This window comes from Mobula hypostoma, chromosome 14 (genome assembly GCF_963921235.1).
Source record: "Mobula hypostoma chromosome 14, sMobHyp1.1, whole genome shotgun sequence".
NCBI classification, from domain to species: Eukaryota; Metazoa; Chordata; class Chondrichthyes; order Myliobatiformes; family Myliobatidae; genus Mobula; species Mobula hypostoma.
In genome coordinates this window covers 20,581,007-20,608,915 of record NC_086110.1, presented here as the reverse complement: position 1 = coordinate 20,608,915, position 27,909 = coordinate 20,581,007, and the positions used below count along the sequence as shown (strand labels likewise).

Sequence of the window (27,909 nt, the reverse complement as noted above, 5' to 3'; positions counted from 1 at the left end):
CACTCCCTTATGCTTCTGACTGTCTAGATTATCTGTGCTTGACAAGTTTACATTGGAAATCGGTTTATGATTGTCCCATGTACTGAGATACAATGCAACATTTTTGCTTCAGTGCCGTCCCAACACGTCATTCCATTCAGTCAGGTCTTCCCGAGTCCAAGCTTGTTCATCCTCTCCTTATAGCTGATCTCTTTAATCCAGACAACATCCCGGTGAACTTATCTGTACCCTGTTCAAAGCCTCTACATCTTTCTTGTAATGAGGCAAGCAGACCTGCACACAATTCTCCAAATTGTCGCAGACCAGCTGCAAAGTGACTTCCCCTCTTGTACACTGAGCACCACTGCCGACGACGGGAAATCTGTCCTGCCTGCTCTATCACCTTCGCACCATAGGTGCTACTTTTAGGGAGCTATGGACCTCCTCCAAAATCCCTCAGTACATCAATCCTCCCAGAAACTCTATCCCTTCATCTTACGTGCAAACTCCCAAAGTGTAGCACCTCACACTGGTCCAGATGAAGCTCCAGCCATCATTTCTCTGAGAACATTCCTGATTGGTTAAGATCCTGCTGAATCATTGGACAACCTTCCTCATTGTCCATAACTGGAGCACAGATGTACTGTACGTTTTCATGTTTCCTAGCACCATGTCTCAATGTTTAGTAGACCTCCACGTTACTGTTTTTTCACTGTTACTCAAACCTTCCCAGACTATTTATATCCTAACTTCCAACCCTTGTCAGTTTATTAGTTAGAATCTATTAACTTCTATTCATTTCTCTACATACAAGATTCTTCCTGTTTCTGCCACTCTTTCATGATTCACAATCCAGTGTCAATATCTTAATCAGCTTAACCCGAGAACATAAGCAAGGTTTTCTGAACAGGCACAGGACAGTATCAGAAGTTATAAAATGCACATATCATTTATAGAAAACTGGCACCTTGCTACCTGAATAGGTCTCAATTGTGGAGCTTCTACTTCATCATTTTCCAACCTTTGACGTTGAGAGTGAAAAAGTTTGTATTCGTAAGTGCTTAGTCGGTTCCACACTGTCAGAGAAAGAACATGTCCAAGTTATGTGCCGCCTGCAAATTCTGCACTGAATCTCTAACAATGTCTTGCAAAACGAGTAATACTATTAAGTTCATTTTGGATGTTAGTGCTGGGCTTTAGACATAAATGAAAAACAAATTTCGAAGTAAAATTTATTAAGATAGCAAACTGAAAAATACATGTAAAATGTTTTAAAAGCTTTTGACACTTTAGAAAGAAAATCAAAATGTATTTTTTAATGCTGAACACCATTAGAACCTACTTTTATCAAGAAAACATTGAGAAGTTTATCTGATAAACGCTAAAATGTTCATTTTTGCTACTATGTGATATATCAGTGGTTTTGGATACAATGCACTGTTTTTGCAATTATTCTTAAAGCCTGCTTTCTGAATTGCCAAGCACATTGCTTTCATATAAAAAACACAATTAGGCAGAATATTAGCAAGATATTTTCTGGTTATATGCTTATGGCTGGAGAATTGGCACACGTGCATGCGGTATATCTTGAAAAACAAGAAGGTACCTCTGGCCTTAATTTAATGGACAGAAGAAACACAGGCAAAACATATGAGCCATCAGTAAATCAGAAACACAGAAGAGATTCTGCAGGTGCTGAAAATCTAGAACAACGCGCATAAATGCTGGAGGAAGTCAGCAGGCCAGGCAGTATTCAATGGAGTAGAATAGACAGTTGCTGTTTCAGGCTGAGACTCTTCATCAGGATTAGAAGTGGGGGGGGGGGGAGACGCCAGAATAAGGTGGTGGGGGATGATAGGTGAAACAAGGGGAGAGAGTAAATGGGTTGGGGAAGGGTAATGATAGACAAAGAGGTGGGAGGTGATACATGGAAGAGGTAAAGGCAAACGGAGTCTGATCGGAGAGGGCAGTGGACCATGGGAGAAAGGAAAGGAGGAAAGACACCAGAGGGAAGTAATGGGCAGGTGAGGAGAAAAGAAGGGGCAGCGGGGAGCCAGATTGGGGAATGCAAGAGGGATGGGAGAGCAGAAGAAATTACCATAGGTTAGAGAAATTAACGCCCATGTCATCAGGTTGGATCCAACAACCTTTCTGAAATAAAACTTGTATTTCTTTAATTACCACAGCTACTGCAATCTAGAATTATTCAATTGTCTTCAAGTTATAACCCAAGGCTGTAAAAGATGGTACAAAAAACATCTGATTTTCCATATCCATCACATCATTCTCCCTAACTTCTGCCCTCTTCAACACGATCCGAGCACTAGGCACATCTTTACCTCTCCCAACTCTCCATGACTCCCTGGGGCACTTACTTGTCCCCACTCATCTTCTTCCTGGCACTTATCCCTGCAAGCATGACCAGTTCTATACTTGCCCCTCCCTCACCTCCATTTAGGGTCCCAAACAGTCCTTCCAAGTGAGGCGACATTTCACCTGCAAATCTGTCAGGGTCATCTACTGTATCTGGTGACGCCCCCTCTACATTGGTGAGAGCCGATGTAGGTTGGGTGGCCACTTGATGAGCACTGTTGCTCCGTCTGCCACAAAAGTTGGGATTTCCCCATGGGCACACATTTCAATTTGACTTCCCATTCCCATTCTGAAATGTCAGACCATGGCCTCACAGACTGTCATGAGGCCACTCTCAGACTGGAGAAGCAACAACTCATATTCCTTCTGGGTAGCCTCACCAGATGGATATATTTAAAGTGTAGTTTGATGGTTCTTGATTAGTCGGGGCATCAAAGGTTATGGGAAGAAAGCAAGAAAATGGGGTTGAGATGGAAAATAAATCAGTGATGATGCAAAGGCAAGCAGACTCATTGGCTGAATGGCCTAATTCTGCTTCTGTGTCTTATTGTCTTCAATTACTATATTTTGATTTCTATAATACATTAATTTCTTTATTCGAAAAAACTCAATCTCAGAATGTCCACTTTGCTAATAATGAATTGGCTTTGCAATCTGAATACAACCAAGAGCCACAGAACTATGAGACGCAAGTGATCTGTCGGTCAATTGAATGTGGATGAGAAGTGCAAAGGCCATTTCTATTTACCTTCATTTCTACTTTCTTTGAATCGTTTCCAAATTTTGAACCTGTCCTGTCAGAATCAGGAATGATTAACTGTGTTTGTTCAGGCATCAGGCTTCTAGATTAGTTTGCTAGTTCATTTATTCTGTACTGTGTCGTATGACCTGTGGCATCATGGTTTGTCTATGACCACAATTGTTCTTGGTAGATTTTTCTACAGACATGGTTTGCCATTGCCACCTTCTGGGCAGTGTCTTTACAAGACAGATGACCCCAACCATTATCAATATTCTTCAGAGATTGCCTGGTGTCAGCAGTCGCATAACCGGGACATGATACGCACCAGCTGCTCATATAACCTTCCATCACTGCTCCCATGCCTTCATGTCACGCTGGTCTTGGGTTGGGGGGGTGCTAAGCAGGTGCTACACCTTGTCCAAGGATGACCTGTAGATCAGCAGAGGCAAGGAGCGTCCTACACCTGCTTTGGTAGAGACGTTTCTCCACCCTGCCATTCATCTAGATTAGTAATCCAATTAAATATTACATTTATGCTGCCCTCTGGGTGAGGTTAACAAAGTGCCCGTCTTCCTTTCAATTATTTCATGAGAATAAATGTAAAGAAATGCAAGGTTTGAGGTCTGCACCCTTGAAGCAGAACAGAAGTGGTAAAACTAAAACTATGGAGCACTACCTTGGTGCTGATAATTACAAGGAACAGTCCAGGACAACCAACGTTTTAGTAAAAAAAATGGAGTCCTCTATTGGAAAAGTAGGATTAGTTTGCTCGACTGTGTAAATACTGTATGCCAAGCCTATTTTATCATCTGTCATAATTTCTATGATCTGTCAGAGTAGATACTTTCCATAGTAGAGAACTGATCAAGTTCAACTTTTAAATAATCATTTGCTTGTAACAGAATCTTTAAGACATAATTTAAAGAGGCCTTAATTTCTTTTAGAAAAAACAATACTAGCGGTGAATCTTACTGATGTTAAAACTGGAGCAGACATTTCGTACATTACTTACTGAGGTAGAAGTGGAAGAACAGAAGGTAGCACAAAAGTATCAGTGCAATCAGACTTAGTCCAATAGTGACCACAGCGAGAACAAGAAGAGTAGGTGCGTTTATACGAACGGAAAAATATGGCAGAAATGCAAGCCAGGTATTTGCATCATTTACCGCTGTTGGAATAAAGAGTACAAGTTTAAACTGGATTTAAGTTCCACCAGATCTCTCCCAATCTACCCTTCATTTAAAGGTTCGAGGTATAATGCTGAAGATTCAGAGCAGTAATTGCTCTGAACGATCTACTGACATTCAGCCTGCCTGATTCCATTAAAGGACTTAAACTGGATAAAAGCCCTCATTGTTTCTTTCGTGAAATGTGCTTGGGGTATAAAACTATACAAACTTGATCTGCAATGCATGTCCTTTTATCCATATTTCCACAAACATAACGTTAACGTTTTCAAACATTTTAAAAGCTCAATGACTTTCTGATTTTTATAAAGTACCTAAAGTGATAAAATAATTCCATCAGAGCAATATAATCAGTGAGAATTACAAATGTTCAAAGAAAATAAATACACTAACATAATATAAGCTTTTTAGTCACTGTGTGTACACTGTATGCACTAATATACAACAATATTTCAGTCACTGTCGGGGGGGTGTGTACACTGTATACACTAATATACAATATTTCAATGTTCTGTTTAGAGTCAAGGAATTATTATAACAATGAGAAATAACTGAGTATAAATAAATATTGATAATGTAGTGTTCTCGTGCATACAGTAATTGCATGAAAGCCAGAAACTCCTAATGCCTTAGTTAATATGGATCTCCAAAACACACTTAAATCAAGATGCAGGAGTATTGTTTACCATTAATATTTCAAAATACTTTTCCGCAAAACATGAACAGAATTAAGAATTTCAATTCAGGATTTTAAATACCTCTGTCTTTACAGTTTATATTCAAATTATCAAGTCATTTGAATTAAGTGTTTAAAAAAACTTGAACTGATATTGATTTTTGAAATTTATTCCTTACTTCAATTGTAAATTTTTGTCTTTAAGTTTTCTTCTTTAATTAATTGCGAGTAGTCAAGGGATTGTCCAGGTTTTTGCTTCTTTAGTTTTTCAAGTTTTACTTTTACATGACATACTACTGGGTTACGGTCACTATTATAGTCTGCACCTGGATACGTTTTGCATTGAGTCACTGAGTTTCTAAATCTTTGGTTTACAGTAATAAAGTCAATTTAATTTCTAGTGTTATCAGCTGGACTTCTCCAGGTCCACAAGCACCTTGGATGGTTTTTAAAGTAGGTATTCATAATGACCTGATTATTCATCTTGCACCATTCTACCCATTTCTCACCTCTTTCATTTCTTTCCCCTAGTCCAAATTTTCCTGTGGTATTTCCATCAGCACCTTGTCCTACTTGAGCATTTAGATCTCCCATGACAATAACAATATCTTGAGATTTGCATCCATTCTTTGCTTGTTCAAGCTCTTCACAGAATTTATCTATATCCTCATTTGTTACATCTGTTGTTGGTGCATATACCTGTATAATTGCTAAACCAAATAGTTGTCCTGTGAATCTAACAAGGAGCACTCTTTCTGATATTGCTCAATGTCCTAAAACACTTTTTGCCATGTTTTCATCCATAAGAATATCTACTCCATTAGTATGGGATGTTCCACAATAATAAATTAGTGTTTTATTTCTATTCTGACAAGTTCCAGCACCTATCCAATGAACTTCGCTAATTCACATGATGTTAATCTTTAATCTTTCCATTTCATTTATCACATAGTTCAATCTTCCTGCTTGATATAGGGTTCTTAAATTCCAATTGGCAATAATTTTCTTTTGTGTTACTTGAATTTTGTGAGCACTAGCTTGATGACGGTCGGGGATCCCCTGCTGACCAGAATCAACCCTATCGAGCAAAGCGTCTTCAGAATTGTCTTGAAGATCCTCTTGACGCTGGTGTTGTGTGATACATTTTGTGAATTTGACCATGGTTTTCTTAGCAAATAGATTCTAGGAAACCTAGTATCTAGCAAAGCTCTGAAAATCCCCAATCAGAACCCCATCACCGGTTGCAGTTTAGAGTCATACCCAGGACACTATTGTGGGATAAAGTTGGAAAATTATAAATATGCATTAGAATCGACAATCAAACTATTAATTTTCCAAATCTGTAGCTGGTGAATACAGGCAAACCTGTGTTATTTGGTGGGAATGTGGTGGAGCTAGGGTTCTGCTCCTAGAAAGCAATCCACATGACTATCCTACATAATACAAAGAAAAACAGGCATAAAGAACTGAGAGATGAATATAATTGCTTATATGTTTGCCATCCCCGCCATACATGAATTTCTTAAGAACAAATTCTTACTCCGCATCAGATTTTAGGGTGATACTTATGAATTCTGCAAGGGAGAATTTCCATTACCCAAGCTGACCTAACAAGTGCTGCCTATATGGGGCTGCAATGCACTCATTCCCTTTGTAAACATAATGGTCTGAATTTAAAGTCACCAACCATAGACCTCACTGCTCTTCGCCCAGAAATATTTCCATAAGAATCAGAATCAGGTTTAATATCACTGGAGTACACTGCAATACATCGTTATAAAATTATAATTTACATGAGGTATATATACAGTACTGTGCAAAAGGCTTTGTATTTATAAATATATAAATAGGGTGCCTAACGCTCTTGGACAGTGCTGTAATTTGTCAACGTGGAGTGGTGAGCAAACTTGTAAATCTGCAGAAGCAAAGGATGCTGGAAATGGTGAGCGGGGAGTACGGCAGGAGGGGTCTGGGACAGGTGGCAGTGCAGGAGTGCTGGGGCAGGGGGTGATGTGGGTGCAGACACACCCGGCCCTGAGACACCAGGCAAGGTCACTTGATTCCAAACAATTGGTTTATTGATCATTACAGAATGTCTCCCTCATGCTTCCTGCTCTCTTCCCTCCCCTTTTCCCCAACCACGATTCCACTCTTCCTGTCCCCTTCCCACTCTCAGTCCACAATAGGGACTCACGTCAGAATCAGGTTTATCAGCACTTACATATGTCATGAAATATTTTATTTTTGTGGCAGCAGTACAGTGCAATAAGCTTACTACAGTACTGTGCAAAAGTCTCAGACACCCCAGCTATACATGTGTGCCTAAGACTTTTGCACTGTACTGTAGTAAGTATATCTCTCTGTCTCGCTGCCTATACAATTAAATTACGTCAGTAACGTAAGAAGTGAAGGAGGGTTCTTGGATTCATTGTTCATTCAGAAATATTGTAACAAAGGGAAAAAAGCTTAAACGTTGAGTGTGTATCTTCAGGCTCCTGTACCTCCTTCTTGATGATAGCAATGAGAAGAGGGCATGTCCTGGGTGATGGCAGTACGTATGATGGATGCTGCCTTCTTAAGGGATCTATAAAGATCCCACAGTTAGAACCTCTTCTCTTTTGACATGTACAGGTGACCTTGTATTTGGGTTACAAGCCACTTAGGTTACAGAAATTCACTTACAGATTTCACAAATCAGTATCCAAAAATCTTGAGATACAGAATAAATTTCGCTCATACAGAGGTTATGTCAGGAAAAAAACAAAATGTTTAAAAGAAACAAAAGAATATTGTCAGTTTTTATTCACACAAAGGGGTGAGGGAATAAGATTTGCTATAATGTCAATTGTATTTAATATTATTGCTGAGTTCCTCCAGTCAGCTGACACAGGAACACACAGGTCAGAGTGCAGCGCTGCCAAGCTCAGCACCTGCAAAGCATTGTGGGAAGATGCAGTACCATGGCCAGCTCCTTAAAGTACAGGTGTCCCCCGCTTTTCGAATGCTCGCTTTACGAAACCTCACTGTTACGACATTAGTACCTTGTTTTCGCTTTCAGAAGGTGTTTTCACTGTTACGAAAAAAATCAGCGCACGAAAAAATCAGTGCCCGCCCCGAGCAGCCGCTTTCCCCCGGATTCAGAACGGCATTCTCACCGGCATTGCTGAAACACGTGCCTGTGAGCAGCCGTTTGCAATATGAGTACGAAGGTGTCGGAAAAGCCTAAAAGTGCTCGTAAGGGTGTTACACTTAGCATAAAACTAGACATAATTAAGTGTTTCGATCGTGGTGAACGAAGTAAGGACAACGTGAGTTTCACAATGTTTGAACCCATTATCCCCCCCAATCTGCTTCTATTTCTTCCATGATCCCCAATCCTTGAATTTCATCCATTTCTGATAGCCCCATTTGTTGAACCTTTTCCTAATGCCCCAGACTTATGCGCCAGGGAAAATGTGCCTCACAGGGGAACACAGTACTATGAACCACCTCTTCTCATCTTCGCATCCTTGGACTGGAGAGAGTGTGGCAAAGGAGAGACTGGCCTGTGGCTGTTAACCCGCTCAAAGCAGTGACTCATGTCCAAATCTTATGGATCCACAGCACAGTCACTAGAAGTGAAATCTGACAATTTGTGTTGTTTCTTCCGCAGTAGTCTTGCCCAATCCCAGAGTCTACTAATAAATAAGTTATTTTAGCCTCAACTAATAAATAACGGCAGTGGGTTATTTTGTCCTCTCTGATAAAATGGCTTAATGCAAGAGAAAATATTGTGTAAGTATACATCCCCACTTGTAACATGTGTGAGGGGATCCAGGAGTGCCCCTATTAACTGTTTGGAGAGAGACATTTATCATTGATGGTTTGTTTGGAAAGGAGAGAGAGACAGAGTTATTTACCACCAATATGTTGCTTTTGGAAAAGAGAGAGAGAGAGATGAAGATTAACAGTTGGACTGTCACTTTAAGGCATTGGAAGTAACTTTGGATTTTTACTGAGTTGGAGTTGGAGACAGCACCGAGCAGCTCGAAGGTTGCTATGGTGACCAAAGGCTGGTTGTTGATGTTACTTCCAAGGACTTGTTGCCTGCTTGTGCACTCCTTTACAGACAAAGGAAGGGGGGACTCTTTGAATGGCAGGTGATGCTCAGCCTGGTGAAATAAATGGGAGGTCAGATGATACAGACCTCGGGACACATGATCTGGACGCTGAATGGGCATTGTTGTGCCCACAGAGAAAGTGGGTTTTGGAGGATCGATCAGGCCGATTGATCCTAGTTGCTATTCCAGTTTGAGGAGAAGGGGTTGACTGGTGGGGAGTTGTCTATGTGTCCACCCTCGCCTGGGTGATAGCTCCACCACAGAAGACCGGTCCCCCTGGTTAAAGTCACAGTCGGTGACTTGGAAATGATTTCGGAGGACGACGAGAAGATCGACAGCATCAGCTCACCTGAAGACTCAACTCACTCTCTCTCTCTCTCTCTCCATCACTACTCAACTAAATACCAAGAACTGAACTGAACTGAAATTTACTCAACATGTTAAGACTGTATCTTTTTACCCCTAGACTTAAAGAAGCTTGGTTTTTTTATACATATATATTCCACACTTATTTTTATATATAATCATTGCTAACTTGTTTGATTTATCTACATTTATATTACTGTATTGCGTAGTTACTAATAAATATTATTAGTTTATAGCGATACGAGCCTCCAAAGTGTTCTCCATCTCTGCTGGTTCTTTATTCCCGTCACGGGGTCCGTGACACATGGGATTCATAGAAATTACAGCACAGTAAAGGCTCTTCAGAGTCAACCATTGAACCACAATCTAACCCTTCCCTCCTTCAATCATCCATGTGCCTTTCTAAGTGTTGTTTAAATGCCCCTATTGTACCTGCATCTACCACTACCCCTGGATAGGGAAATTGAAATCATCTCTGGAAAATTAGCTAAAATAAGCCAATGGAACTGCAGTGTCTTTATACATGGTCTTGGGCTCCTGCCTAAAGGAGGCAAAAACATCAGACATCTCTATTCATGAACACACAAGAAAAAGATTGAAAACAGAAGTGACTCCTGAAAGAATCCTCACATCATTCAGACACAGTCAATTCAAACAGGGAGCAAAACAACTTGCCTTGTACAAAGCATCCGAAACATAACGTCATTGAAATTAAAATTTAGCAAATAAACTTACATTCAAATTTTGGGTTGCTTCGAAGCAGGTTTGGATTGATGAAGAATGCAACAAGCACAAAGCCTGAAATGATGACGATTACCACACTACCAAGGAGAGCAATGATAACAGAGTTCAGGAAGTACCTGCATGAGAAAGCAGATTCAAAACATCAAGTGAATGAGTATTAAAGCATGCGCACTGTAAAGACATCAGTGACCAAAACTGTTAAAATTCTACTGATTTCCTGCCCTCAGAGCCTATTGAACAGGTGTGTGCAGAAGGGATGGCTGAGCAATTCTAGCAAAGATTAAGAAAATATGAACTTTTTCTTCAATAAACAGTCAAGCGAGTCCTGAGGGGCCTCAGGCTGAAAAGTTGACTGTTTATTTCTCACCATGATGCTGCCTGACCTGACCAGTTCCTCAGGCATTTTGCCTGTTACAGCCGCTCTCCATCGACACCAATCTTGCAGTACTCTCACTGTTGATCCTCCTCATATTCTCACCAGCTCCCCGGATCAATCTCTCACCTGCACATTCGGGGCAATTTACAGCAGCTCATTAACCCACCTTTGCCATTTGGGAGGAAATGGGAACACCTTCCTTAGCTTTTGGTCTTTGGCAAGAGTCTACAGTGGTGAGGTCCACCTGACACAATCAACATGGCAGCCAATCTGTTAACCTTTAATCAGCTCGTTATTGCCTGTGAATATTCTCCAAAACCTTCTGTCGCTGTACAGCAGAGCCATCAGATCATCTGAATGCATCATGTCTTGGCTTTGATTGCAGAAACTGCAGAGAGTTGTGTTCAGGGCTCAGCACATCACGGGAGTCAGTCTCATCTCTATGAACTCTGTCTATACCTCTTGCTGCCTCTGTAAAGCAGCCAGCATTATCAAAGACTCCAACACCCCAGCCATTCTTTCTTCTCCCCCTCCCACTGGGCAGAAGATGCACAAGTCTGAAAGCAACTACAACAGGCTCAAGGTGGCTTCTATCCTGCTGTTATAAGACAGCTCCTTTGTGAAATAAAGTAGATTCTTGGCTTTGCAATCTTCATTATGATGCTGCACTATACAGCTTACCTGTACTGCACTGTCTCTGTAACTTTCTATTCTCTATCATCATCTTGTATAACCTTGTTCTACTTCAAAGCATTTGACTATATGAACAGTATGCAAGACAAACTTTCCTCTGTATCTCGGTACATAACAATAAAAAACCAATAACCAAAATCTGGACACTGAAGCAAATGCCGAGATGGGATGAGCTTAATCAGGGAAAGCAAAATAATATTGAACTGAAAAATGAAACGTTATGCTTGTCCCACAATCAAACAGGAGGTTAAATATCCTCATCCAGTGGTACCTGCAACACTGATCTCAAAAGCAAAGAGGCATTCATTTTCCAGCTCTGATTTCCAATATTCAAAGCGTTCAGTGCATAGTGAATAGTACATTCTGTAAATTTCCTTCTACATTATATTTCTGTACATCCTCACAACAAACACAGCTTTTAAATGTCAAGGTGCAAAGTACAGTTACACGATTTTTAAACATACTTTGGAGATCTATTTGGTACCCAGCACTCCCAAACGTGAGTAAAACTGACAGCAGTGAGTCCAGTAACACTAGTTTAAATCATCTGCACCTTACTGAATGAAAACCTTAACAGATGCACTGAAATAAAATTTCTACATAAGTCAGCACTCGGAATTAGGCAAAACCATCGATACACCACTTACTACTGCACATCAGGACCATTACATCATACCTCCAATCAATAGCATATACGAGACTTACACTCACAGTGATGGTCAGGGTCTGGCTGAAAATTTAAGTACTTTAGCTTGGTTTGTGTTTGAACGGGCTCTGATTGGACCAAGTTTCAATTTACTGATGTTAAAACAGGACCACGTGACTATACATTGTCGTAACAGTTTAATTTCAATTTTTGTTCCACTCAAAAATATTAGGAAATAGCAATGTATATTTTTTCTTATTGACAAGCATGAGAAACCTACTGGCTGCCGATGGAGTAGCAGCATTTTTATAGTTGCTCCTACTCTACTTAATTTACTGTTTCCAACTTGTTTTGAAAACTTACTTTTAAACGCAATATTGCTTTACTATGAGGGGTGCCAAAGCTACCAAAAAAGAAGAGGACCCTTATATAACTCTGGAATCTTTTATGGAGACACTTCGGAAGCAGAAAAATGAACTTTCAGAGGAGTTCCAGCAGAAATTCCGGCAACTCAGCACTGAATTTAAACAAATGGATGTAAAATTGGATTCTATTCAAAAAACTTTAAGTGAACACAATAAACAGATAAAAGAGAATGAAGACACTTTGAAGATGTTGGATACGAAGACTGATGACTTGGAAAAGAACTGTGATGAACAGTCAAAGGTTAATGAAAAATTAAGACAGAAAATTATTGACTTAGAAAATAGAAGCAGAAGAAATAATTTACAGATTCTGGGTTTTAAAGAGTTAATGGAAGGCAATCAGCCTTTGGAATTTTTTGCAAACCTTTTGGCTAACTTATTTCCGAATATTTTAAAATCTCCACCTAAAGTAGACCGAGCTCATAGATCACCAGTACCAAGACCTCCTCAAGGAGAACGACCTCGTTCAGTGTTAATTTGTCTTCACGACTTTCAAACAAAGGAACTTTTATTTTGTGAACTTCATTGGAATGGTATGATTGATTATGAAGGCCAGAGATCAGAATTATGGAGGATTTTTCATCCCAGGTGTTGAATGAACGCTTCAAGTTTAAAAAGGTTATGTCGGAATTGTATAATAAAGTTTTAAACCCTCTCTCCGTTGCCCCGCTCGTCTTAGAATCATTTTGAAAAAGGATCCTCAATTCCTTTATCTTTAAGTAATTTAACTGATAATTTTGTAGTTAAACACACATTGAGGACTTGGGTACAATTTAGAAAATATTTTGGCTTATTGAGTTTTTCACTTTCAAGTCCCATTTTTTCTAACTTTTTTTTAAACCTTCTATGACTGATGTAGTTTTTAAAGAGTGGAATAGATTGGGTATTTAATGTTTTTAGGATTTGTTTGTTGGAGATAGTCTCTCTTCATTTGAACAACTGTCAGCTAAAACCCACATTTTTCGATATTTACAAATTAGACACTTTTTGTGTTCTCAAGTACATACATTTCCTAAAAGTCCAGATAAGAATTTACTTGATACAATTTTTAATTTGAAACCTTTTCATAATGGATCTATATCTAATATTTATGGTATGTGGTTGGGAATGAGAAATATTCCTTTAGACAAAATTAAAAATCTCTGGGAACAAGATTTACAGATTCCAATTTCTGAGGATACTTGGAATGAAATCTTTAAATTGGTTAATACCTCATCGTTATGTGCCTGTCATTCCCTTCTACAATTTAAAGTGGTTCATAGGGCCCACAGGACTAAAGATAAGCTGTCTCGTTTTTATTCAGATATATCTCTCTATTGTGATAGATGTAACAATGGAGACGCTTCACTAACTCATATGTTTTCGACTTGTCCGAGTCTTGAAAAATATTGGAAGGAAGTATTCCAAACTTTTTTGGTGCTTTTTAAAGTAAATTTTAAACCTAATCCTTTGACTGCCTTATTTGGTATTGTTGGAGGAAATGATATTATTTTGAAGACACATGATTGTCATATTTTGGCCTTTATTTCTCTTACAGCCAGGAGGACATTGTTGCCTCAGTGGAAGGATGCCACTCCGCCTACTCATGCTCAATGGTTAAATGATGTTACGTCAGGCTCACATTTAGAGAAGATCCGCTGTTCAATCTCTGAACCTAGACAAGATTTTTTAACATTGTGGGGACCGTTTTTGAAGTATTTTCAAAATTTATGATTTGCTATTAAGCACAGATGTTGGCTAATAATATGTTTTAATATATGATAAGGATTTTTTCCTTTTTTTTTTAACCAAACAGCTGTTTTTTTTTCGGTAGTGGGTTTAGATTTTTTTGTATAATAAAATTATCTCTTTTCAATATTATGTTTAAATTTAATTAATATGGATATGGAGTAATTAGACTATATTTGTGATTCCAATATATTGTAATCGATATAGATATCTCCTACTGTACTCTATTCTTTTATGTAAGAAATCAATAAAAATATTGAAAAAGAAAAGACAAACATACAAAAATCTGACTTACCGGTAATTTCTGCTTCCTACACAATTGTTGAGCCACTTACAATGATGATCAAAATTACAGACACACTTGTTGCATTGTTTGCAGTGCTTGGACCTGTAACCCCTGTGAATCAGATATACAAACAAAATCTATAATGATCTATCATCCTAAAATTACAATAAATATGAAAAAGTAGGAACTTCTATACTTTTCCCACAGAGAGATAACTGTAGGGTCCTTGTGTACTTCTGGTTTGGTCAAAATATGAATAAATTGCACGAACACTGCAGTTCAAATAGCCTACCAATTGTAGAGCATTCTAAAACAGCATCTGTAACGAAACTACATGGCGGGAAGTTGTAACAGATGAACAGTCAAAGTCTCAAGGAGAGCACAGATCAGGATATTCATTGGGGAGCTTCAGAAGAGGTTCACAAGAATGATCCTGGGAGTGGAGGGGTTAATGAAGAGGAGTTTGATGGCTCTGGGCCTGTACTCATTCGAGTCCAGAAGAATGAGGAGGAATCTCATTGAAATATCGGAAGGCCTAGATAGATTGGACATGGAGAGGATGTTTCCAGTAGTGGGGGAGTTTAGCCTCAGAATAGAAGGACTCCATTTTGAACAAAGATGAGAAGGAACTTTTTGTTTAGCCAGAGAGTGGTGAATCTGTGTAATTCATTGCCACGGATAGCTATGGAGGCCAAGTAATATTTAAATCAGAGGTTGACAAGTTCTGGATTAGTAAGGGTGTCAAAGTTTATGGGGAGTTGGCAGGAAAATGGGGTTGAGCGGGATAATAAATCAGCCATGATGGATGGAAGAGCAAGCTTGATGGGCCAAATGGCCTAATTGTGCTCCAATGTATTATGTTTGATAGATAATACATTACCGTGCTGTTTTACCCTGGATGTTCTGAATATCATACTTTCTAAAACCAGCAGGAAGGTGCAGGAGCCTCAGGGTCCACATCACCAGATTCAGGTACAGTTATTGCCCCTCAACCATCAGGCTCTGGAACTAGGGGAAACTTCACTCGTACCATCACTGAACTGTTCCCACACAACCTATGGGCTCACTTTCAAACACTCCTTCATCTCATGTTCTCGACATTTATTGCTTAGTTATATATTTCTTTTCTCTTATATATTTGCACAGTTTGTTGCCTTTTGCACGAAGGTCGTTTGACCTTCCTATTGGTTGCAATCTTTCATTGATTGTATTGTGTTTCTTGCATTTACTGTGTATACAGGCAAGACAATGAATCTCAGGGTTGTATATGGTGACATACTGCATATGCATGCACTTGGATAAGAAATTTAATTTGAACTTTGAAACAGTAGTGCAGTGAACTTAAAGAAATAATTTCTTTGTTGCAAGTTTTTTCAATCAGTTTTACAATTCTAATGCAATAATTTGCAGTTACTAGAAAGGTATCAAATAACTACTGGTTGGAGGCCAAAACTGTTAATATTAATGGTGTAGACATAAAGAGATCAGATTAGACAATTTTATATCTGCATTGAATAATATACTTAATCTTGTATTATTCTGATGGCTTACGACATCACAGGTCTACAAAGACATAAGGTCGGAGGTTAGGTATAAAGATCTTCAAACCTGATCTGATCAGTTTTATTTGTCACATGTACATTGAAACATCAAACCATACAGTAAAACGCACTGTTTTGTCTCAGCGGCCAACGCAGTCAGAACAACTCCATCACATGTGCTGGGGGCAGCCCTCAAGTACCAGCATGCTTCGGACACAAATGTAGCATACTCACAATTTAGTAACCCTAGCCCATACATTTTGGAATATAGGAGGTACCAGAGTACCTGGAGGGAAGCCACGCAGTCACGGAGAGAGCATACAAACACCTTACAGTGTTGGGAATTGAACCCCATCTTACAGCTGGTGCTATAAAGTGTTACTCCAACTGTCACACTGCCATTGATCAAATGAGCCTCACCGATCCTCTACTTTGTATATTTTTCAGTTCTACGCAACAGAAGCATTACTCGGTTCGGTACTTACACGTCAACCTCACAAAGCAGGCAGTAACGATTCTGGAGTACAGGTTTGTGTGTTCGGCAGCGAAACACTGGGGGTAATTTTTTACGTCTCTTGAGCCGAACGTTATCATCAGCTGGGTCAACGGTGGCCGCAATCACATAAAAACCTAAGTGCCAAGTAAAAGCAGCACCAAAATACTGAAACGGGTTAAGGTTAAAATGTTCTGAATGCTATGGATGAAATTTTGTAACTCTTTGCACATCAGTTTTAAAACACTGAAGTAAAATTAGACATGACCAAGCCAAATAACAACCAGCCATAATTGTAAAGCTGGAACTATGAAATACAGTAGTTTTATACACGTATTAAGACACGCAAGTCAGCTATTTCAGCTTTGATCCAAATTAAATGACTTGCATTATTGGTGTTAAGCTGGTCAAACCAACACCCAAGTAAAATAATTTAATCAATTTGATCCATGCTAATATTTCTTAGGACTGTAAAAGTGAATAGTTCCAAAATATATGCATGAATATTGAAAAAACATTTGTAAGTTCTTCTAAGGTGGTAAAATCATTAGGCTGTTTGTATTAAACCCTGCTCCACTAAAGAATCGATGTCTCAGTCCTAACTAAGGGCCTCAGCCCAAAGCACCAACTCTTTATTCTTTTCTATAGATGCTTTATGGCTTGTTGAGTTCCTCCCGGGGGGGGGGGGGGGGGTGACTCATTTTTTGTTTACTATTATATTCTTTAATGTAGTTTCCCCCAACTTAGGTTGCATGTTTTGTAGTGTATGCAGATTTAAAGCTTAGATTTAATATTGAAGCAAATCTCTGATAATACTGACCATTCTTCCTTAATATTCTGTCATTAATTCATGCTTTTCCCATTAAACAAAAATACTTCCTTGTGAGTTTTTCAACCTAAAGGTTCTCATAATTCATAAATTTGTCCTGCATGTCTTTGCAGCTCAGTCACTTTGCCCACCCACATGCAAATGAAGGTGCACCATGATTATATTATAACTGTTGCTGCATATAAGGAGGAGGGGTAGGATTTAGATCAGCCTTAAGGGGTTAAACACAAGTATAGTTGTGGTTCAGAAATTGCTGATGCTGCTGATATGTTTGCACGACACTCACACCAGCGGGAAAAATAAAGAGAAAACCCCTTCTTCCAGACAGAAGGTGTCTGATCCAGTAGACTGGTAAGAAATTTCATGGTGTTGTACCTGAAGAAATTTAAACAAGTTAAAGTAGTACGGTTTAAGAGCGCCACAATGGGGGAGAGGGGAAGAAGGAGTTTTAGAATTGGAACACCACGTTTTAGGTGGACTCAAGGTGTACAACAAACAGTGAGCAACAAAGTTCAAAGTTTCACCAGAATGAATTTGGGGAGTAAACCCATGGAGGGATATGAAAGTTACACTGGACTCAGAAGTCATGCAGACGCTTTATAAACATATGCATCACATTCAGTAGTGGTCATCTCATGACAGCAAAGATGTGAAGGTTTTACAGAGTGCAATAAAAAAAAATTTATGAGAATGATTCCTGGAATGTGATACAACAATTAGAGATATTACAAAAGTTTGCACCACTTTTCTTAGAGGACTCTTGAGTGTAGATTTGATAGTGATGAGGTGTCTGGACAGAGGGGATAGTAGGAGGCTGTCCCCTTTGGTGAAGGGGTAAAGAACTAAAAGTCACAGGTATAGTTGAAGTCAGAAGTTTACATACACTTCCAAACATAACGACGGTCATTATGGCCAAACAGTTCAGTTTTTTGTTTCATCAGACCAGAGGACATCTCTCCAAAAAGTAAGATCTTTGTCCCCATGTGCACTTGCAAACTGTAGTCTGGCTTTTTGATGGCGGTTTTTGAGCAGTGGCTTCTTCCTTGCTCAGCAGCCTTTCAGGTTATGTTGATACAGCACTAATTTTACTGTGGATATAGATACTTGTCTACCTGTTTCCTCCAGCATCTCACAAAGTCCTTTGCTGTTGTTCTGGGTTGATTTGCACTTTTCACGCCAAAGTATGTTCATCTCTAGGAGACAGAATGCGTCTCCTTCCTGAGCGGTATGACGGCTGCGTGGTCCCATGGTGTTTATACTTGCGTACTATTGTTTGCACAGATGAATGTGGTACCTTCAGGTGTTTGGAAATTGCTCCCAAGTATGAATCAGACTTGACATCATTTTCTGACCTCAATCTGATAGAAAATTTGTGGGCAGAACTGAAAAAGCGTGTGTGAGCAAGGAGGCCTACAAACCTGACTCGGTTACACCGGTTCTGTCCGGAGGAATGGAACAAAATTCCAGCAACTTACTGTGAGAAGCTTGTGGAAGGATATCCAAAACATTTGACCCAAGTTAAACAATTTAAAGGCAAAGCTACCAAATACTAACAAAGTGTACGTAAACTTCTGACCCACTGGGAAAGCGATGAAAGAAATAAAAGCTGAAATAAATCATTCTCTCTACTATTATTCTGACATTTCACATTCTTAAAATAAAGTAGTGATCACTAAAGTTGTGAAAAACAGACCTAAGACACGGAATGTTTTCTAGGATTAAATGTCAAAAGAATTGTGAAAAACTGAGTTTAAATGTATTTGGCTAAAGTGTATGTAAACTTCTGACTTCAACTGTATATAACTAAGGGAAAATCAATTAAGAGTTAATTAATTAAGTGAATTAATCAATGAAGTTGACACTCAGCCCAAACATCAGAAAAGGGAAGAAATGTGAATGGCCAGACTGGTTCAAGCTGACAGGAATGTGACAGCAACTCACGTAGCCATGCATTACAACAGTGCTGTGCAGAAGAGCATCTCTCAATGCACAACATGTCTGAACCTTGAAGTGGATGGGCTCCAGCGTCAGAAAGCCACACTAAGTTCCACTCCTGTCATCAATAAAGAGTAAAGCCCCAGCTCCCTTAATCTTTGATCATAATCCATAGTCTCTAAACCAGGCAACATCCTGGTAAATCTCCTCTGTACCCTTTCCAATGCTTCCACATCCTTCCTATGGTGAGGCGACCAGATCAGGACACAGCACTCCAAGTGTGGCCTAACCAGAGTTTTATAGAGCTGCATAATTACCTCACAACTCCTAAAACTCTATCCTTTGACTTATGAAAGCTAACACCCCATAAGCTTTCTTAACTACTCTATCTACCTGCGCGGCAACTTTCAGGGATCTGTGGACATGTACCCCGAGATCCCTCTGCTCCTCCACACTACCAAGTATCCTGCCATTTACTTTGTAATCTGCCTTGGAGTTTGTCCTTCCAAAGTGTACCACCTCCCACTTCTCTGGGTTGAACTCCATCTGCCACTTTTCAGCCCACTTCTGCATCCTATCAATGTCTCTCTGCAGTCTTCAACAATCCTCTACACTATCTACAACACCACCAACCTTTGTGTCATCTGCAAACTTGCCAACCCACCCTTCTACCCCCACATCCAGGTCGTTAATAAAAATCACGAAAAGTAGAGGTCCCAGAACAGATCCTTGTGGGACATCACTAGTCACAACCCTCCAATCCGAATGTACTCCTTCCACCATGACCCTGTGCCTTCTGCAGGCACGCCAATTCTGAATCCACCTGGCCAAACTTCCCTGGATTCCATGCCTTCTGACTTTCTGAATATGCCTATTGTGTGGAACCTTGTCAAATGCCTTACTATAATCCATATAGATCACATCCACTGCACTACCCTCATCTATATGCCTGGTCACCTAATCAAAGAAATCTATCAGGCTTATTAGACACGATCTTCCCTTCACAAAGCCCTGTTAACTGTCCCTGATCAAACCATGATTCTCTAAATGCCCATAGATCCTATCTCTAAGAATCTTTTCCAACAGCTTTCCCACCACAGATGTAAGGCTCACTGGTCTATAAATACCCGGACTATCCCTACGACCTTTTTTGAACAAGGGAGCAACATTCGCCTCCCTCCAATCCTGCGGTACCATTCCCGTGGACAACGAGAACATAAAGATCCTAGCCAGAGGCTCAGCAATCTCTTCCCTTGCCTCATGGAGCAGCCTGGGGAATATTCCGTCAGGCCCCTGGGACTTATCGGTCCTAATGTATTTTAGGAACTCCAACACCTCCTCTCCCTTAACATCAATAAACGTTGAGGAAAATCTTGTAAGGCTGCAGAGAAATGGCCAATGTGTAGAACTAACAAGCTACTCGAATGGAAAACGAGCATGAACACAATTCTCCAAATGATCTCCTCCTATGCTGTAACCATTCTATGATAGGGTACCCTTGTCTGTTTGCCTGCAGGGACAGGCAGTCCTTGCTCGCCATTTGCAATAACATTTCCTGCTCTTGTAGTTACTTTAATACTTTAGACTCTATTACAGGAAAATGTGCTAAATCAGAAGAATAAACTTAATTGTAAAATTCATGCAGTATATTTTTACACAATGATTAATACCCACTTCTACTACAGTTCTTTATCAGTTCAAATGCACTTACATTTCCATGCTCACCAAAACTGAAACCAGCATCTTTGCATGATGCAACTTGCACATAAAATCACTGCAAGGAAACAGGTTAGACTGCGCAATTACTTCCTTAAACGTGTGCTAGTAAGGTCTTACAGTCCTGTTAAAAAGGATACAATGTAGCCAGCAGGTATCCAATGCCTTGGAAGAAGAGGGATAAGTACACCAACTACAACGATAAGAAAATACAAGTAGGCTGACCAAGTCAATATCTGATAGGGATGTGGTGGCCAGCTCCAACCATTGAGCTTTGGGCGCCTGGGGGTGCAGCGTCTTCCAGTACGATGATTTTCCTCTGGTCCAGTTTCACTACCCTCCATCTGCAATGTAACATCAAAAAGTCATATCTAAGCTAACGTTGAAATAGCAATGAAGGTTATGTAGTTCCACTGTCGAGGCAATTCAGTTTACACTGCGTTAATTTTATACCCAGTCATGAGTGTAAAATGAATTCTTATAGTAGTTCCTATGTAGTTTCAATTCACTTTCCCTCTGCATACACCTTGATATTATTTATTATGTGAGATGGCTTTCTTTACACAAACATTTTCACATCTGCCACACCCTCACCTTTTAGTTTTTTTTCTTCTCCTCTGGCTATATGGCAGCTTTCAAACAGCTTTGAAATGCATTACCACCACCTTCTGAACTGGAGTGTGGGTCAGGATATCGAAATTTTATATACTTATATACAGTATATCTCAAATGCTATAAAAAGGCCTGTATTCTTTCTTTCTTTATTAATCTTTTTATAGATTTTAGAGAAAACAATTATACAGACAACAGGAGAATTATCTCAAATATAGATATCAGCAACAATATAAACAAAAGATGAAATAGATATCATAATTATACATAGCAATAAGCAAATACGCTTATATGCAATATATAATAAAAAAGGGACAACTAATTCTCCTCTTATCAATTCATGAAGAGAGGAAAAAAACCTTTAAATTTTAAAATGAATGGAAAAAAACCCCACTGCACTAAAAAAAAGAAAAAAACGAAGGGGGACTGGGCATTCCATTTGGAGGATACAATGAAGAAAAAAGGAAAGACTTTCTGATCAAATCTAACACTTTGAGAAAAAAAATTGGAAGAGTAATAAATCAACTCAAATGAAAATATAGAATAAAAGGTTACCATATCTGCTCAAACTTAAAGGATGTATCAAATGTCTGACTTCTTATTTTCTCTAAACTTAAACAGGACATAATGGAGGAAATCCAAAAAACAGGACCGTAGGTGGATTAGAATCCTTCCACTTCAATAAAATGGCTCTCCTAGCCAATAAAGTCGAAAAGGCTATCATATGTTGAGCGGAGACAGGAATATTTCTTGCTTCTGAAGGGATAATCCAAAAATTGCCTTAAGTAAATGAGGTTGTAAATCCAGATCCAAGAATTTTGATAGCATTTTAAAAATATCTCTCCAAAAGTTATCTAGCTTTATACAAGACCAAAACATATGAGTTAAAGTGGCCTCCTCAATATTACATCTGTCACAAATAGGATTAATGTTGGAAAAAATACGCGCTAGTTTATCCTTTGACATATGGGCCCGATGGATTACCTTGAACTGTATCAAGGACTGACGGGCACACATAGATGAATTATTAACCAAATGAAAAATTTTACTCCATTGATTATCTGAAAATGACTCTTGAAATTCCAATTCCCAAGCACATTTAATTTTATCATTAGATATCATTTGTGAATTCAATATCTGTTTATAGATTATAGCTATCAACCCTTTTTGAAATGGTTTAAACTGAAAGAGGGTATCTGTCATATTAGGTGGATAAGCAGAAGGGTAATTTGGCAACAAACCACGTAAAAAATCCCTAATTTGTAAATATCTAAAATAGTGTATGTGAGATAAATCATATTTATCCACTACCTGAGAAAAAGACATTAAACAATCCCCTAAAAACAAATATGGAAAAGTTATTATTCCCTTGGTTTTCCAAATTAAAAAGGCCTTATCCAAGATCGATGGTTTAAAAAAAAATTAAGATGGATATTACTAGAAAGAATAAAATTACTTAACTCAAAAAATCTACGAAACTGAAACCAAATTCTTAATGTATGTTTAATAATGGGATTAAAATCTTGTCTACTAGTCTTACAAAACAAAAAGGGAAGAGGAGCTCCCAGTAAAGAGGCCAAAGAAAACCCTTTCACCGAGTTTTCCTCCAAATCCAACCATGAAGGACATTCATGTATATCTGAATAGTGAATCCAAAGAGTAATATATCGAATATTAATTGCCCAGTAATACATTCTAAAATTTGGCAAAGCCATACCACCATCCTTTTTTAATTTCTGCAATAAGGGTTTACTCAATCTAGGATTTTTATTGTTCCAAATGTAAGATAAGATTATGGATTCTATTCTGTCAAAAAATGTTTTAGGAACAAAGGAAGGAACTTCCTGAAATATATATAAGAATTTGAGTAAAACTATCATTTTAATAGCATTAATTCGACCTATTACTGATAATGTCATAGGCGACCATTTAGAAAGCATTTGTTTGGTGTATTCAATTAATGGAAAAAAATTATATTTATAGAGGTCCTTAAAATTTTTAGTAATTTTAATACCAAGATAGGTAAAGTAATTTATAGCAATACTTGATGATTTGGATCTGAGTAATTATTAATAGGAAATAACTCATTTTATGTAAATTTAATTTATACTCAGAAAATCTACTGAATTCAGAAAATATAGATAACATAGAAGGAATAGATTTCCTAGGATCTGAAATATAAACTAACAGGTCATCTGCATATAATGAAACCTTGTGTATTTTGTCCCCTCTCTTAAAACCCTGAACAGTATTAGAATCTCTAAGAGCAATAGCAAGGGGTTCTAAAGCCAAGTTAAATAATAAAGGGCTAAGAGGACATCCCTGCCGAGTACTCCTATATAATTTAAAATAGGGAGATCTTTGATTATTACTTATAACTGCAGCCATAGGGGCATGATAGATCAAACTGATTCAGGAAATGAATCCCGGGCCAAAAGTAAATCTTTCCAAAGCGTCAAATAAGTAAGACCACTCCACCCTATCAAAGGCTTTTTCTGCATCAAGGGAAACAACACATTCAGATTCTTTGGATGGAGAAGAGTAAATAATGCTTCATAATCTTCAAATGTTAAAATGTGAATATCTATTTTTAATAAATCCATTTTGGTCACTGGAAATAACAGTAGGTAAAATACTCTCAAGTCTATTAGCCAAGATCTTAGAGAGAATTTTAAAATCCACATTCAATAGAGAGACTGGTCTATTGGAAGCACATTCAGATAATCTTTATCTTTTTTAAAAATTAAAGAGATTGAAGCTTCATAAATAGTTTTCGGTAGAGTCCCAGAGGATATAGAATCAGTGAAAATTTGACATAAATGAAGTGTAAGTATGTCAGTGAAAGTCTTATAAAATTCCACTGTATATCCATCCGGTCCCAGAGCCTTAGCTGATTGGAAAGAGGATATAACCCTTGCTATTTCCTCTTGTTTAATAGGTGCATCTAATGTATTCATGCTGATCAACTTCTATCGGACAACTATAGAGAGCCTCCTGACGTATTGCTGTGCAGTGTGGTTTGCCAGCTGCACAGAACAGAACAGGAAGGACTTGTGGCGGGTGGTGAGGGTAGCAGAGCGGGTTACTGGCACAACATTACCCTCCCTCAGAGACATTTATACTGGCAGACTTCAAAAGAAGGCTATTTGTATTTCAAAGGATCCCACTCATCCTGGACATCACCTGTTTTCCCCTCTACCTTCTGGGAAGAGATACAGAGCATTAAGGACGAAAACAAAGAGACTCCTTAACAGCTTCTACCCACAAGCAGTGAAATGTGTAACACCCCCTTCCCTTCTCCTGCCCCCCTCCTAAGATGGCAGCAGCTAAATGCATCACACTTCCAGGAATGGCAGGTGTGCAATAGTCCTGCCCCTCCATCCATATATTATTAATTTTGGACTGCACTCCTGATGTTTTAGAGTTTATTTTATGTATATATTCTTTGTCATGTTGCAAAACGTTGAGCTGCTAAACTGTGTTTCATTGCTCCACAACAATGACAATAAAGATATTCTTATATTCTTATTCTTATAACTGGAATAGAAATTTTAGGTATATTCAATTTTTGCAAAAATCTATTCATAAAAGTAATATTGCTCAAAAATTCAGATTTATAAAGATTAGAGTAGAAATCCATAAATATCTTATTAATTTCATAAGGATCTACCATTTCAGTTCTATCAGCTCTTCATATTTTCAGGATCTGTCTTCTAGCCATATTTGCCTTTAACTGACCAGCTAATAATTTGCCTGACTTGTCTCCATGTATCTAGGATTGGCTTTTGGATTTAAGAAGTTGCTGTTCAATGGGAAAAGTCAAAAGCAAGTCATACTGTGTTTGCAGTTCCACCGTTTCCTTAAAGAGATCTTCACTAGGCATTACTGAATAAACCTTATCTATTTTTTAAATCATATTAGTAATCAGTAAAAGTTCCGCCTTAGTTTTCCTTCTTAAACCTACTGAGTATGAAATTATCTGTCCCCTAAGAAAAGATTTCATCGAATCCCAAATAACCAAATTTGACATTCCCTCAGTTGTTTTTAATTCAAAAAATAGAGTAATTTGCTCTTTAATAAAATTTACAAAGGTTGAATCTTGTAACAATGAAACATTAAGTCTCCACTGAGGTATCTGAATATTATCAGAAAACTTCAAATTTAGTTTCACAGGTGCATGTTCCGACAACGCAATCACATCATATGTACACTCAACAACAGAGGGCACCAATCGCATGTCCAGCAAAATATAATCAATTCTTGAATATTTGTGGTATACATGTGAAAAAAAGAAGTCTTTTTCTTTAGGATGTTTAAATCTCCAAATATCCACCAAACCGTACTCTAATAAAAAAGAATTAATACAAGTCGCAGCTTTATTAGGAAGCAACAGATTGGTGGACGATCTGTCAATCGACGGATTGAGACAGCAGTTAAAGTCACCGCCCATAATCAACTTATATTCATTTAAATTCGGCAATACAGAAAATAGCTTCTTTAAAAATTCAGGGCTATCTATATTAGGTGCATATACACACGCCAAAGCCACCATCTAACCACATAACAGACCAGTGACAATTAAATATCTTCCAATTAAATTAGTAACAGTATTAAAATGAACAAAAGGGATTTTAGAATTAATAAAAATAGATACCCCTCTTATTTTATTTACTGATAAAGATTGAAATAAGGGTCCCTTCCCAAATTAAAAAAAAACGATTTTCATCCTGTCTGCGGACATGAGTCTCCTACGCAAAAATAATATCCGCACGAAGTGCTTTTAATTTCTTAAAAATCTTTCTGTGCTTAATAGGTTGGTTCATACCATTTAAATTCCAAGATATTATACTCATTTTATTAAGATCCATATTTAAAGTTTGTGACAAGAATACACATAGATTAAGATGTTAGCTGTCCTGTGCTGGCACCAGTGGGATCAGCAGTTGGTCTGCCACTTGTCTTCAGAAGAGAGAGAGAGATAAGGAAAACAATGGAGCAGCATTTGGAGATGTTAATGAAGGGACGGGAGAGAGTAACAGAAGGAGAGAGCTGTCAAGATCGGCTCCCCCTTTGAACCCTGAACTGTTTGAAGTGATGGACAGGCGATACCCCAGCAGGGGGATAAAAAGGGACAGGTGCGCTAAGGCAAGGCACACACGACACCCGAGGTAACGAGACCCTGGAAGCGGTGCATCTCTCACAAGTCGGTGGGAAGTTTTGGAAGGCCGGTTGCGGGACCAGGCCATAGACGCACAGGGTGGAAAGGCACGATCGGCGGGAACCTGGTGTGTGTCCACCCTTGCCTGGGTGCCAGGTTCACCGCAGAGAAACGGTCGTATCTGGAAACGGAGGGGTCACGGTCGGTGACCTCAGATGACATCACAAAGGACTCGCCCGAAAGCTGACTGCGAAGGTCTGTGTGGAAGCCGTTTGAATATTCATTCGTTTTTGCTCTCTCTCTCCTTCCCCCCACTGTCCATCGCTACGGCAGCGATTACTGCAAACTGAACTGAACTAAATTGAACTGAACTTGGCGTCACCTTGAAACTGGTCATTTACCCCTAGACAACGATAGAGCTTGATTGATTCATCAGACGAGCCGTATAATGCAGAGAAGGGCAACAGTTAATCTTAAAAAGTTCAGCCATAACTTCCCGATATTTAATTCTTTCAGCATAAATCTCTGGGGTAAAATCTTCAACTACACAAATCTTAACTTCGTTATAAATTAGCTTTCCCTTTTACTTGCATTCCGAAGAATAGCTTCTTTGGTTGTGAAATAATGCAAGCACAGAATTACAGGACGTAGTTTCATTTCAGCTGAAGGTTTAAGACGTGGAATTTGGTGGGCTCTGTCCAATATCAGATAGGCTTCGAAAATGTCACTAAAGAGTGAGTATAACATATTCAAAAAAAACTTTAATGGCTCACCGAATTCCGTATTTTCAGGCAAACCCAGTATGTGTAAATTCATCCTGCAATTTCTGCTTTCCAGATCAATCGTTTTCTTCTTAATTCTTGATAATTCCGAAGTAGTCTCATTAATTTTCTTTTCCATAAAAGCCATCTTCAAATCCTGCTCTTTAATAGTTTGAGACATTAACTCCTGTTCTCTTTCAATTCTGTGAGCGCTCTGCTTAAGCATGAGATATCGATCTTCCAGATTCCTGAACAGCGAGAATAGTTTTTTCAAGCATTTCACTACCGTTTGTCAATTTATCAATTTTGGTATCCAGCGTACCGATCTTCGCATTAATAGCTTCTATTAAAGAGAGCATTCTTTCTGAAGTAGAAACTTCCTCTGATTTCTTTGTTTGTTGAGTTTTGTGAAGAGTTTTGCCACTTCTTAATTCGGTTCCAGATCAAATATCAGCCATCGTAATTAAATCGTAAATCCTTCAGCAAAATTAATAAATCTTCAAACTTGAAACGAATCTAGCAGTGGAAAGTAAGTTGTAAAAG

The 27,909-nt window shown here is 38.6% G+C and overlaps 1 protein-coding gene across 9 annotated transcripts in view; it reads right to left on the bottom strand.

Annotated features, from left to right (window-relative positions):
* Positions 1-27,909, bottom strand: part of LOC134356133 (palmitoyltransferase ZDHHC1-like) — a 92,790-nt gene that overhangs the window by 24,510 nt on the left and 40,371 nt on the right. For 7 of the 9 annotated variants that reach the window (XM_063066778.1, XM_063066779.1, XM_063066775.1 and 4 more), the window contains exons 2-7: positions 20,976-21,179; positions 16,348-16,523; positions 14,331-14,432; positions 10,159-10,283; positions 4,107-4,262; positions 955-1,055 (exon numbers count right to left, since the gene is read on the bottom strand). In XM_063066778.1, coding sequence (XP_062922848.1) covers positions 955-1,055; positions 4,107-4,262; positions 10,159-10,283; positions 14,331-14,432; positions 16,348-16,523; positions 20,976-21,179 — 864 coding nt within the window. Of the gene's footprint in view, positions 1-946; positions 1,056-4,106; positions 4,263-10,158; positions 10,284-14,330; positions 14,433-16,347; positions 16,524-20,975; positions 21,180-27,909 lie in introns of all 9 variants that reach the window. The other 2 variants (XM_063066782.1, XM_063066783.1) reach the window with 2 other exon arrangements.